The 12,093-nt window shown below is 45.5% G+C and overlaps 1 protein-coding gene across 1 annotated transcript in view; it reads right to left on the bottom strand.

Moving 5' to 3' along the window:
- Positions 1-9,018: 9,018 nt before the first annotated feature.
- Positions 9,019-12,093, bottom strand: part of Rfx8 (regulatory factor X8) — a 59,689-nt gene continuing 56,614 nt past the window's right edge. Inside the window, exon 17 of the mRNA XM_023565832.2 lies at positions 9,019-9,309. Within this exon, the coding sequence (XP_023421600.2) occupies positions 9,178-9,309 (132 nt within the window). The 3' untranslated portion in view covers positions 9,019-9,177. The remainder of the gene's footprint in view (positions 9,310-12,093) is intronic.

The raw sequence follows: 12,093 nt of genomic DNA, 5'->3' as shown, positions 1-12,093 counted from the left end.
AAAAGCTAGAGACCTTGTAGCCTTCGGGAGAGATTTAGAGCCTGTTCTCTCAAACCTACTAGCTTAGAGACCTGTTCCTCCAGGTCACAAAGATAGCATTGTGAATGTGTTTTAATTTTATTATATGATGTCCAACTGATTTTTAAAAAAAATTTTTAAAATATATCTTATCTTTGAAATAGCTGCCATGCCACCAGATATAATAAAATCAAACCAAACAAAACAGAATAAAACCCAACCTAACCAAACAATGAGAATGATATAGGATTTTAAAACAAGATAATAGGGAATTAACAATGGCCACCATCTCTAAGGAGATCCCTTACAGTTGCTGTATTGTTTATTGTTATCCTGTGAATAGGTGATCAGACTATCTGCTTTAGGCCTGGGAAGTCAGTGAAACACTAAACACTACAAGCATTAGGTTTGTATTTTATTTAAATGGCTATCGTCACAGCTTGTGTTTCTTTGGATCAGCTGGTCACTTACGGGGTGGGGTGTGGGAGAAACCTTGGCTCTTCCGTCTCCCGGCCAAGGACAGGACAGGGGTGGTGTCTGGTTCTCCTTCCCTCACAGGGAACTCACAGGAAGAGGCTGGCTTCTCCCATCATTATATTTTTCATTTGTGCCTTCCTGCTTAGTGACTGGTCTCCTAGAGCATCTTCTGTGTGCCTGCTGGCTGTTTATGGCTCTTCTTTGGAGAAACGTCTATTCAAGTTCTTTGTTCATCTTTAAACAACCTGTATGCATGTGTATGTGTGTGTGTGCACATGAATGTGTGCATGTGTATGTCATTAAGCTGTACGGGTCCCCTGTAGTTTGGATACTAGCATCTCATCAGAGATACGGTTCACAAGTATTTCCTCGCATTCTTCAGGCTGCCTTTCACTCTGGCGAGTGTTTCCTTACCACGTACACACACTTCAGTTTGATGCTGACCTATTTTTATTTTGTTGCCCTGGACCTGGTGTCAGGTTCAGAAAATTATTGCTAAGACCAATGCTCTGAAGCTTTCTAAGAGTATTAATCAGATGCTTAAATCTTCAACCCATTTTGAGTTAATTTAGTGTCTGGCATAAGAAAAGGGTTCAGTTTCATGATTTTGTATGCAGATATCCAATTTTCCCAGGACTGCTGTTGAAGAGACTGCTTTTCCACATCACATTATTTCAGTGCTTCAGTGCTGAAGGTTAGTTGATGTGTGTGGCCTTAGACCCCTCAGAAAACAATTCTTACCCAGGTCTGGTTACCTGTAATCCCAGCACTTGGGAGGCTGAGGCAGGAGGATTGTTGTAAGTTCAAGGCCATTCTGGCTACAAAGTGAGTTCAAGACCAGCCTGAACTGCAGAGTGAGACCCTGACTCAAAAAGATGAAAAAGAAAAGTAAAGAATTCTTAGTTTTGTTAATTCTTACAATTATTTCTCTATTTTCCATTTTGTTTGTTTCTACTCTTTAGTTTCCTCCCTTCAGCTGATTTTGGGCTTAGTCTATTTGCCCTTCTTTTAAGATATTAAATTGAGTTGCTTGTGATCTTTTAATTATTGGTGTTCACTGCTATAAGCTTTCCTCTTATTACTGTTTTTGTCACATCTACATGTTTTTGCATATTGTGTTTCATTTTCTTTTTGTGTGTGTGTGTGTTTCATTTTCATTTGCCTCGAGAAATTTTTAAAAATTCTCTTTTGGTATTTCTTCTTTGACCCATTGCATGCTCAAGAGTGTATACTTCCCCCTATTTTAAAATTTTCTAGTTTTCCTTCCGCTGTTGCCTTGTAACTTCCTCTCTTTGTGGCCAGAAAAGACATTTTGTATAACTTCAATCTTATGAAACATGTTAAGCTTGTTACATGATGTAACAAGTGAATTATGCTGTAGCATATTCTGTGTTTGAGAAGAATGTGTATGCTACTGATGTTGGATGGAATTTTCTATGTCTGTTTGTTAGGTCTATTTTGTCTGTGATAGTGTTCAAGCCCTCTGTTATCTTATTGACCTTCAGGATGATTATGCGTTACTTAAAATGAGATGTTGAAATCTACTGCTATTGCGCTGCTGTCTATTTCTCTCCATGTTGTGTGTGCGTGCACTCCCTGGGATTGAATCCAGGACCTTGTGTGTGCTAAGCATACATGCTACCTCTGAGTAACACCCTAGACCATCCTGTAAGTTTTGTTAATGTTTACTCCTGTGTTACCTGATTGAGTGTTGAGTTTAGACACATTCATTGTAAACTGATTTAACATTATGTCATGACTTTCTTTTGTTTCTTATGGTAGTTTTGAGCCCTAATCTATTTTGTCTCCTAGAAATATAACCACTTCTGTTCCCGGTTTTCCATCTTTTCACTTTCCATCTATATGTGTCCTTATGACTAAGTTGAATCTTTTATAGACAATACGGTTTTTGTTTCTTAAATCCACGCCATCTTTCATTGGGAAGTTTGAGCCATTTACATTTAAAGTAATTACCAATAAGGGAGGACTAGCAACTGTCATTTTATTGTTTTCTGTCTTGTACCATTTTATCTCTCTTTTCCTCTCCTGTCATCTTTCTTTGTGTTCATAGATTTTTCTGTAGTGACACGCTTGGAGTCTTTTCCCCTTTTTTATGTGTGTATCTCTTATGTGTATTTTCTGTGGGGTTACCATGAGGCTTGTATAAAGCATAGTTACAACAATCAGTTTGAAACTGATAACTCAGTTTCAGATGTTTACAAAAATCCTATTCTTGCTCCTTTCTGGCTTCGTTACTAATGTAACAAATTACATTTATTTTGTGTTCTATATTCATTAATATATTTTTTAGTTCTTGTTACTTGTTACACTTCTTTTTGTATGTTTGAGACAGGGTTTTGTTATGGAGTTCAGGCTGACCTCCAACTCACTCTGTAGCCCAGGCTGGTCTCAGACTTGCACCAATCCTCCTGTCTCGGCTTCCTGAGTGCTGGGATCAGAGGCATGCACCACCATGCCCAGCTCCCCAGTGTTTTGCTTATCTGGAAAAGTCTTTTGCTTCTACATTTTTGAATGGCAGTTTTACCAGACATATGATCCTTTTGATAGTTTTTTCTTTCTGTATCCTGAATGTGTGTCCTAATACTCTTTACAGCCTAGAAGGTTTCTGGCTGATGATTTTACAGAGATCACCCTTGTATAAGTGACTGAAAACTACAAAGAATATCCACATTTTAAAAAAGTTTATTGCAGTGAAAGAGATTGCCATGGATTCCTCTCAGAATATCCACTTTTGCTTTGGACACACTATGTTCTTGCCACTGTCTGAAGCAGGTCTGCAAGTCGTCTTGCAGTCAGAGTCTCCTGCGCTCTGTCCTGGCTGCCTTTGCCTCTGTATCCTGTTTTTTTTTTTTTTTGTTATCGGGGATTGAACTCATAACCTCGCGCTTGTCAGGAAGGTGCTTGTGCCGCTGAGCTAAATCCCCAGTCCCAGTCTCTGTGTTGTGAGTCGATTCAAAACACGGACCTTTCATGGTCACTTTGCCATCCGGGAAAAACCAGGTAAGCTGCACAGTGGAAGATCCGGTGAACGAGACCACGAGGGCGCTGTCCTGTGTTTACGAGCTGCCTTTCCGCTGCAGGGCCCTGGGCAGCAGCATCTTTGCTTCTCCTAGAGGATCAGTCACAGAACTCCCAGCACTGTGCCAGGAAGTGGTGAGAACAGTGGCCCATGCACCTGAAGCCAGGGGATAATTCAGAGGGGGTGTCCTGGCAGTATGAATTTTACTCTATAAGGGTTTTAAAATCTAAACGTTCACTCATTTATTTCCGTCACATCTCAGGTGCAACCAGTCACTTTTTAAAATTTCATTTACTTATTTTGCTGCTTTCAAACTTCTCTTTACGTTCATTGGACTTTAATCAGGATGCCAAGTCCTTCTCCAGATTTGGGGAGAGCTCAGCCACTATTTATTCAAACCCATTTACCTCTTTCTCTCTTTTCCCTGGAACTCTCATAGTGCACCCTTTCCCCTACGAAGCTGGGTATTGAGCCCAGGATATTCCTACCAGGTTACATTGCCTGTTTATTTTTCATTTTTTGAGACAGGGTCTCACTAAGTCTCCAGGCTGCCCGGCCTCTCTGGGGTTACTGCGTGGGCCACTGCATCTGACTTTGTTTCCTTGGAGGAAAATCTTGCTCGCTGTGCAGCCCATGCCGACCTTGAACTCACTGTGTGGTCCAGGCTGTCCAGGACTCTCAAAGGTCCTGCCTCTGCCTCCTAGAAAATGGGGTACAGGTGTGTGCCACTGCACCCGGCTCACGGTGCTCCTGCCACCTCCTCTTATCGGTGTCCTGTGAGACCCGTGCCCTCTCTTTTTGCTTTTTCATTCATCTTCCTTCTCCCCCACTGACTGGATACTTTCAACTGATCTGCCTTCAAGTTTGCCGATTCTTTTGTCCGCCTGAGCAAGTGCTTTGAACTTCTCTAAATGAAATTTTTTTAGTCCTTGTATTTTTCAGTTCTCAAATTTCTGTTTGGTTCATTTCTGATGTTTCTTCTTTGTTGACATGGACTAAATATTAGATAATATTTCTCTTATTAAGTGTGGCAAAACACGTAATAACACTAAATATTAGACAATATTTCTCTTACTAAGTGTGGCTAGGTAAAAAATTCTGTTGTATAGGCACACTAAAATATTTGCAGTTGAGATATTTGGAAATTGTGTGTCTGACAAGCAACTTCTATCAAAATATACAAAGGTCACTTATAATTTTATATCAAGGCCATAATTCAATTTTAAATGGCAGAGGATATGGACAGACATTTCTCCAAAGTAGGTACACAAGTGGCCAGTCGACTCATAGGAAGGTCCCAACCTCTGTCCTGAGAGAAATGCAAATCAAAAGCACAGTGAAATTCCACTTCATGTGCTCTTGGGTGGCTATGATTTAACAAGGCAGGTAATAACCATTGGTAAAGTGTGGAGAAACTGGATCCGTCCACATTCCCGATGGGAATATAAAATGGTACAGGCACTTTGGAGAGAAATTTGGCTTTCCTCTGCAGGCAGAGTTACCACGGGAGCCAGCAATTTCACTGCTAGATAGGAACCCAAGGGTTAGAGAGCACTATTCATGACAGCCATCGGGTGGAAGCCACCTAAGTGTCCATGAAGTGATGAGTGACAGTAAGATGTGGTGTCTGTCCAGTGAGGAGCGGTCACCTAAAGGAGCACTTCTCAGAGACCGAGAGAGCGGGAAGGGTGCGGCTGCAGTGGCTTTTGGGTTTTTTCTGGTTATGAAAAGATTTTCAATTTAGATCATAGTGATGGTTACACAGTTCTAAATATTCTAAATATGCGTGTTAAATGGAAGAGGGTTTTATGTAACGCAGATCTTAAAAAAGAAAAAATATCAGTTCAAAAAGCTGTAACCCAGGGCAAGCTTTTGGTCAGTTTCCCAGGACAGCTGCCCGTTCCCACAAGCCCAGCAACTTTCCTGTCCCCTTCCGGGGCAGCAGGGCAGGCTGCCCTCACCCGGAGGGTGACCCCGGGGCTGTTCGATGGTGGGAAGAGGCTGTCTCAAGTAGGGGGGTCCTGACCTGGGACTTCTGTCCTTTTCACCCTGGTATCACCCAAACGGAAGCTCCAGTTCACAGGGGCTGGGGGAAGCAGCCACCGCAGTGTGTGACACAGCTCGTGACCACTCTCTCACGCGAGAGTGTTGAGCCTTTAGGAAGATAATTTTAACATACATTCTGCAGGGCATGGACTGGGCCCAGCTGATGAGCGGGTTCTAACAGCCCAGCCTGGCCTACCCTCAGAAACAACACTGAAAACTCAGTTCAGGGTTCCTCCTCCTTTAGCCCCTCCCCTGCCCTCCGGAGCTCTCACATCTTCCCCTCTCCTCCTTTCCTCATTTTTTCCACATTCACCTGTGAACGGGGCTTTGTTTGAATGCATTTAAGAAGCCACATTCCCTTCTCATTGCTGCTGTGTGTCACTGTCCCCAAGACTCATTGCTGTGAGATATTTTTGTGTCTTTTTGTGACAGGACCTCACTGTGCAGTTCAGGCTGGCCTTGAGCTCACTTTGTAGTCCGAGCGATTCTTGAATTTGCAACGATCCTCCTGCCTTGGCCTCCTAGAGTGCTGGGATTACAGGCATGTACCACCATGCCCACCTGATATTTTGCTTTTAATTGTTGAAGAGCGCAGAGTCAGCCTCCCCCTGCCAAGAACCTGAGTTCCCTCAGAGCAGGGACTTATACTCAGCCAGCCCCCAATGTGTCAAGCATACCTGGTAATAGAGTGAATACCTGACAAACCATCTTGGAACACACTGTTATAGATTCTAGATCAGCTATCTGTTTCTGGAGCATCTGTCTCCTGCTAGAATGTGAGTGGGCTTCCAGTTTATCTTGTGCGTGAAATTCATGTTCTGGAATCTGCATGGTGTTGCTATTTTTACCTGAGGAGAGAGGAGATGTGTCCCATGCTTACAGTCAGTGGTGCTCCGTTGGGGAGCCCTGCTGGTATTCCCAGTTCACACTGCTGTTTCAGGAAGCACAGTTTCCCCTGTGCACCCCAAGATACCTCTTTCCCACCCAGCTGCATGGCAGGTAGAATAGCCCTGAGGTATTGTCCCTGAGGAGGAGCTGTGGCCCTGATGGCCTTGGGTGGGTCATAGCCACTATAGAAGTCTCCCCAATAGGACAGTGGGGCCAGTGGTGTAGGCCTTTTTTTGAGTGTAGTGGGGTGGGCTGATGATGCCTCCCTGGGTCTCCCGTGGGCAGCTTGGAGCTTGGATGTGCTCAGGTGCATGGCCCGGGAACACACTGCATGCAAGTGAGGGCAAGGACTGTGTCGGGTCTCCACTTACACTGCTTTGGGAGCCCCTCTGCCCTGAGCATGAGCACGCAAGAGCCTGTGGGAGGAGTGGGTGAGCCATGTGGAGCTCAGCCCGGGTTCCCAGCCAGTGCTGCCCCAGAGCAGCCAGCTGCCCCGAAACTGCTGGGGACCTGGAGGCAGGTGCATCACAAATGTAAGCCCAGCCCAGCCCAGACACCAACTCAAAATAAAGAATAAAATATGGTCTAGGAATGTAGCTAACTGCATGGGTCCTGAGGGGGTTGCATGGGCAAGAGAGGATTTGGTCAAAAGCTATTATAAATATTGAATATCTACCCACCTGCCAATCGATGGTACAAGCAGAAAATAATTTCTTTTTTTTGGCTTCTTGAGCCAAGGTCTTACTATACAGTTCAGACTGGCCTTGAGCTCCCTTTGTAGCCCAGGCTGGTCTCGAACTTGCAACAATCCTCCTGCCTCAGCTTCCCAAGTGCTGGGATTACAGGTGTGGGCTACCATGACTGTCAGAAAAAGAAAATCTTTTTATAATCTGCTCTGCCAAGTATTTCTGCCTCTCAGGTAAAAATTTAAGGTTGAGGTTTAGGGGTGAAGGAAAGGAAGATTTCCTGTTCTCATTTGTCTACAAATAATAGAGGACTCTGTTCAGTCATTAGCATCTGTCCCAGTGTGATACCCAACATGCTTAGTGCTATCAGCATTTAGTATTCAAAAGTGCTTTTCCAGCAGAGAGCGCTCCCTGCCTGTCCTCTTGCCTCAGCTTACAGTGGAGGGGTGGAAGGGCAGAGGCAGGGTACAGAGAAGTGGCTGGGGTGTGGCTCAGAGGTGGAGTGGATGGGGTCCTCTCTCCTCCCCTCACCTTTCCCTTGGGGAGTCTGTTTTTGCTCCGCCTTCTCCTGTGTCCCCTCCTGTCACTCTCCTCTCTACCTGCACCTGGTCAAGGACCTCCTACAGAGTGCCTATCTGCCTCCTGGCTAGAATGGTTTAGAAAGAAACTGTAACAATAAAAATCCCCACAGTTCTGGCCGCTGGTGCAGCTCAGGGGCTGAGCGCCTGCCTAGCTGGTGCGAAGCCCTGGATTCCATCCCCAGATTTGAAAAATGAAAAAAAAAAATTGCAACACCTGCAGAGCCCCTCCCAAATCCCTGCCATCACCTCGAATCCTGATGCCCAGTCCTGCAGATGAACAGCTGGAATTGCTCTCTGATAAACCTGAGCATTCAAGGACAACACCTCCAGGTGACCTCTGCCAGCTCTTACCTAACCAGTTTACCCCAAAATACACAAGCCAGACGCATTATTCTGTTGTTGATTTTGTTCTGACTCAGGCTGTGGACTGTCTGCTTCCTTGTGTGCAAACAGATGACCTTCAGGGTCAGGCGCCCATCACCCGGAGAAGCCCCCAGCACACTGACCAGGAGCTGCTCCTTCTAGACAGTGGGGAATGGGATTGTAGAAGCTCACAGATAATTGCTTCTTTAACCAGAAAGAGGGATAATTCTCAATGAACCTTCAGGCATACAATTCTTATGCTTCTTTAAAATTTCTAAGCATTTAGGGAAATTAAATCGATTTTGTAGGTAAGTCTAATCCATTTCATATGAGAAGGTGAGTTCATTTCATCTGTAATACGAGATCAATAAAATAGTCTCTGTTCTCCTCATTTACGCCAGGAATCACGTTAAGCATACATTGTTAAATTCCTTTTAAATGTCATAAGCAGTTACATAAAAGTGGGTCTGGTACAACAATGATTTGTTCTTGAGCCAACATTTTTAGGGTTTTGCTTCAAAGAGGGAAATAAAAGGTGATTCGAAACAGGACATCCACGTTCATGGTGGACATTTTTGCACTCAAAATTCTACCCCGCTTTAAGGAAGTCAGGGTGGTGAACCAAGGCGATTAATGTACCAGAGAATGAGAACGACAGGGTTATTAGATTGAATGTTTTCTCTTCCTCATTGCCTGAGGGGGTCTTTCTACAAATTTTGTTTCCATTGAGTCATTATCAAGAGGAAGAAAAGCATTTCCATTGGTATTCCGTGGTTTGTGCCAGTTTCTGTCTTTCAAATTTTATCTTTCTCTGGAGACTTAACCATTTTTATTCCTAACAAGAGTTCTCAAATTTCTCCTCAGCTCCCAAAATAGAAACATGTGGGAAGGGCCAGAAGAAAAGCAATAGAGACAAAAATTATTCTCTAAATCAGTTTATACCAACTCCTCGAAATAAATGCAAACATAACATGCTACCTCTAATATATACATAAAACTTTTTCCCATAGCAACATAAAAGCTTTAGAACTTAATATACTTTTAACCACTTTTCACATCAGCATTGCTTTCTCTGCGCTCAGGGTACATCGGATGTGTGAATCATGAACCTCCGTCCATCTGTCAGGCTCACAAGGGTTTCTTCTCCCACGGGAAGGCTGAACCTCATGGTGCTTTTGGTGGCCTTGTCTTCCAGCAAGACTTGGATACACTGCAGGGCAGAAAGGTTTAAAAGGAAAAGGTAAGAGAGAAAGCTCCAGGGGCTGCCCTTTGAACTCATCCACCTGTCCTTGGCCCTGCCTGGGGACACTCAAGTCCCAGGGAATGTCCCAGGTCTGGAGAGGACAGCATGAAAGTAGTGCCATCCTGGGGCGGGCAAGAGAGCAGGGGAGAGGAGACAGTGGGTTGCTTGCAGACGGATATAGAGGACACGCAGCAGCTGTACACATCTGGAGAGGGTCAAGTTGATGTCCGTGGGTCTCGGGTGGCCGCCTCCCCACATGGACACCGAGCCCCGCGTTCCTTTGGGTCCCTGGAGCTGATGCAGGCCTCTCTAGCTGCCATATAGACTCGACCCTCGGAAGTGGCTGGGCGGGAGGAAGCAGCAGTGGCCACTGAGCCTGCCAGAGTGATGCTCCCTTAGGGAGTAGCAGACCCCAGAGGTTCGCAGCTTCTGATTAAGCTTCCTGCCACCTCTCAGGTAAGCTGCCTGAGGACCAGGGGCAGTCTTCGACCCGTCCCGGCTCTGGGAGAATGGGGAAGACTCATCCACCTTTCATACAAAGACTTTAAAACCAGTAGAAATGAATTCTCTTGTCTGATGTCATCGGTAAATCCTCCATAAGCTGACATATTTCGGCAAAGATTTTCGCAGTGTAACACTGGTGTCAAGATTCACCAAAGTAGGTTTTTCTTTCTCCAGATTCAACAATAACATTACCATTCACTGAAAACACACTTGTCTTCTTTTTCAGAAAATTACCTGCACTTCACCCCAGGGCTGGAGCGTTGCCTCTTCTCTCCCTCCATCTGTCTCTGTTTCTCCCTCTCCGTCTCTGTCTCTCTGTCTCTCATTCCTTCTTAATACTTTATTCTGATTTAGTTCCCAGTACCTCATCTAATGGAAAAACCATGTAGTTTTTTTTTTTTTTTTTTTTTTTTTTTTTTTTTTTTGTCTTTTTGAGACAGGATCTCTCTATGCAGTTCAGGCTGGCCTTGAGCTCACTTTGTAGCCCAGGCTGGTCTTGAATTTGTAATGATCCTCCTGCCCCAGCCTCCTGAGTGCTGGGATTACAGGCATGAGCCACCACATCCGGCTAATGTAGTTTGTACTTTTAAAGGCATATTTAACATCATGAACTGTTTTTACAGTACTGCTGAGCACGCCCTGGCATCCTCCTGTGTTGGCATCACTGCAGCGACAGATGTGGTGCTGTGGAGCTGAACGCTGACTGCAGCGGCTGCCGAGGCGTGGGGCAGCACCGATGGCTCAGAGCAGAGCCGTTACAGCTGTGCAGAAGAGCACAGCTTCACTCTGCGGAAGAGCACAGAGGGACCTGGGCTTTTACTGATGATGACTGCAAATGCTGAATAAGGAAGGCCACACCAATTAGAGGGACAGAGCCCTTGGGTGGCAGCTTAAGTCATTACAGCTAATTCAGCAGGCAGGAGGCACGGAATGGGCTTAATTAATCTCTAATGCATATTACCTCGGATTATCTGTCACTCATCTGCTTGTATTGCTTTAGTATGTAGTTCAATTGTAGATTTAACATTTTTCTATTGTTTCCATCAAGTTTAGGTCAGGCCTCACTGTAATGAATTTCAGAGGAGTCAGGGGTGGGGGAGAGCAGTGTGGGAAGGCATCTGATGGGGGAGTTCCTTGGAGAAATAACAATTACAGTGAGTGGCTGTGGGTGCACACTACATTCTAAGGAATTTTCTAGCATTTTACAATGATTGGCTTATTTAAACTCACAGCAGTCCTATGGAATTCCTTATCATCTCCTTGAATTAAGGAACTTTTCTGGGTCTCAGCCAGTAGCTGGAAGAGGTGGAATTTGACCCGGGAATTTATGCATGAGAATCACCCAACTCCAAGCTGCTGATTTTGGAATTAAGCCCATGGCACAGTGCTCTCCGGGGAGAGAGGATGCCGGGAAGATCTGTGGGAATGTGGATTCTTGCTCTCCAATTATTAGGGAGCTGACCTTGGGAAAATGATTCAACCCCTTCCCGAGCCTCAGTTATGCCATCTGTGAAACAGGGCTGTGACCTCCACGTCACAGGGAAGCCTGCACCTTGCAGACCCAGAGCTGCCCTGCATGCCTGCCCGACTGTGGCTGAGGGGGTGAAAGTTACCTCTAGGTCTTCTTGCTGACTAAGGAGCATGCAAAAGTGATCAAGACTGTCCACTTGGCCGAACTCGGCAGGCTCTGGAACCTTCCCCGGGCTCATCAGCGCACTTCCTTAGAATCCAGTTTCAGGAAGGAACCTTGCTGAGCCAGCTGAACGAGATCCTCCCACCGCTGATATCGAAGCATGGTGATCATCACGGAGGGAAGTTCCAGCAGGTTCCTCATCCTCAATGCCCTGGAGGACGCTGGTCATCTGCCTCGTCTTCCATGAGACTCCCAATAGGTGGCTCAGCTGGATCCCCAGCCTCTGATCTTTACCCTCGGTGGTTTCCTGCTCGTGAGCCCCACCTCGATGCTGGGCTCTACACGCCCGCTGCCCTGCTGCACATGGACCTGGGTCCACTGCTGTGGCCCCAGCCCACCACCTGGTCCCGAGGAGTCCCCTTCTGTGCTTCAGTGGGTGTCGCTGATTCATTTTTCTCCCACATGGATCTCTGGTTTCCAGTCTGAGCCCAGGACATCACTGTGTCATGTTTGATGATCACATCTGCTTTACTGGCTTGCGGAGGAGGTGACAGCCCGTGCGCAGATGTTCTGTGGCCAGGCTGCTGCCCAGGTGTCATCCTTGGCAGAGCCAC

The sequence above is a fragment of the Cavia porcellus genome, unplaced genomic scaffold, assembly GCF_034190915.1.
Source record: "Cavia porcellus strain 051 isolate PalLab524CR breed Dunkin Hartley unplaced genomic scaffold, mCavPor4.1 scaffold_18, whole genome shotgun sequence".
Classification (NCBI taxonomy): Eukaryota; Metazoa; Chordata; class Mammalia; order Rodentia; family Caviidae; genus Cavia; species Cavia porcellus.
Note: the sequence above shows the minus strand (reverse complement) of the source record. Positions and strands in the feature narration are given on the sequence as shown.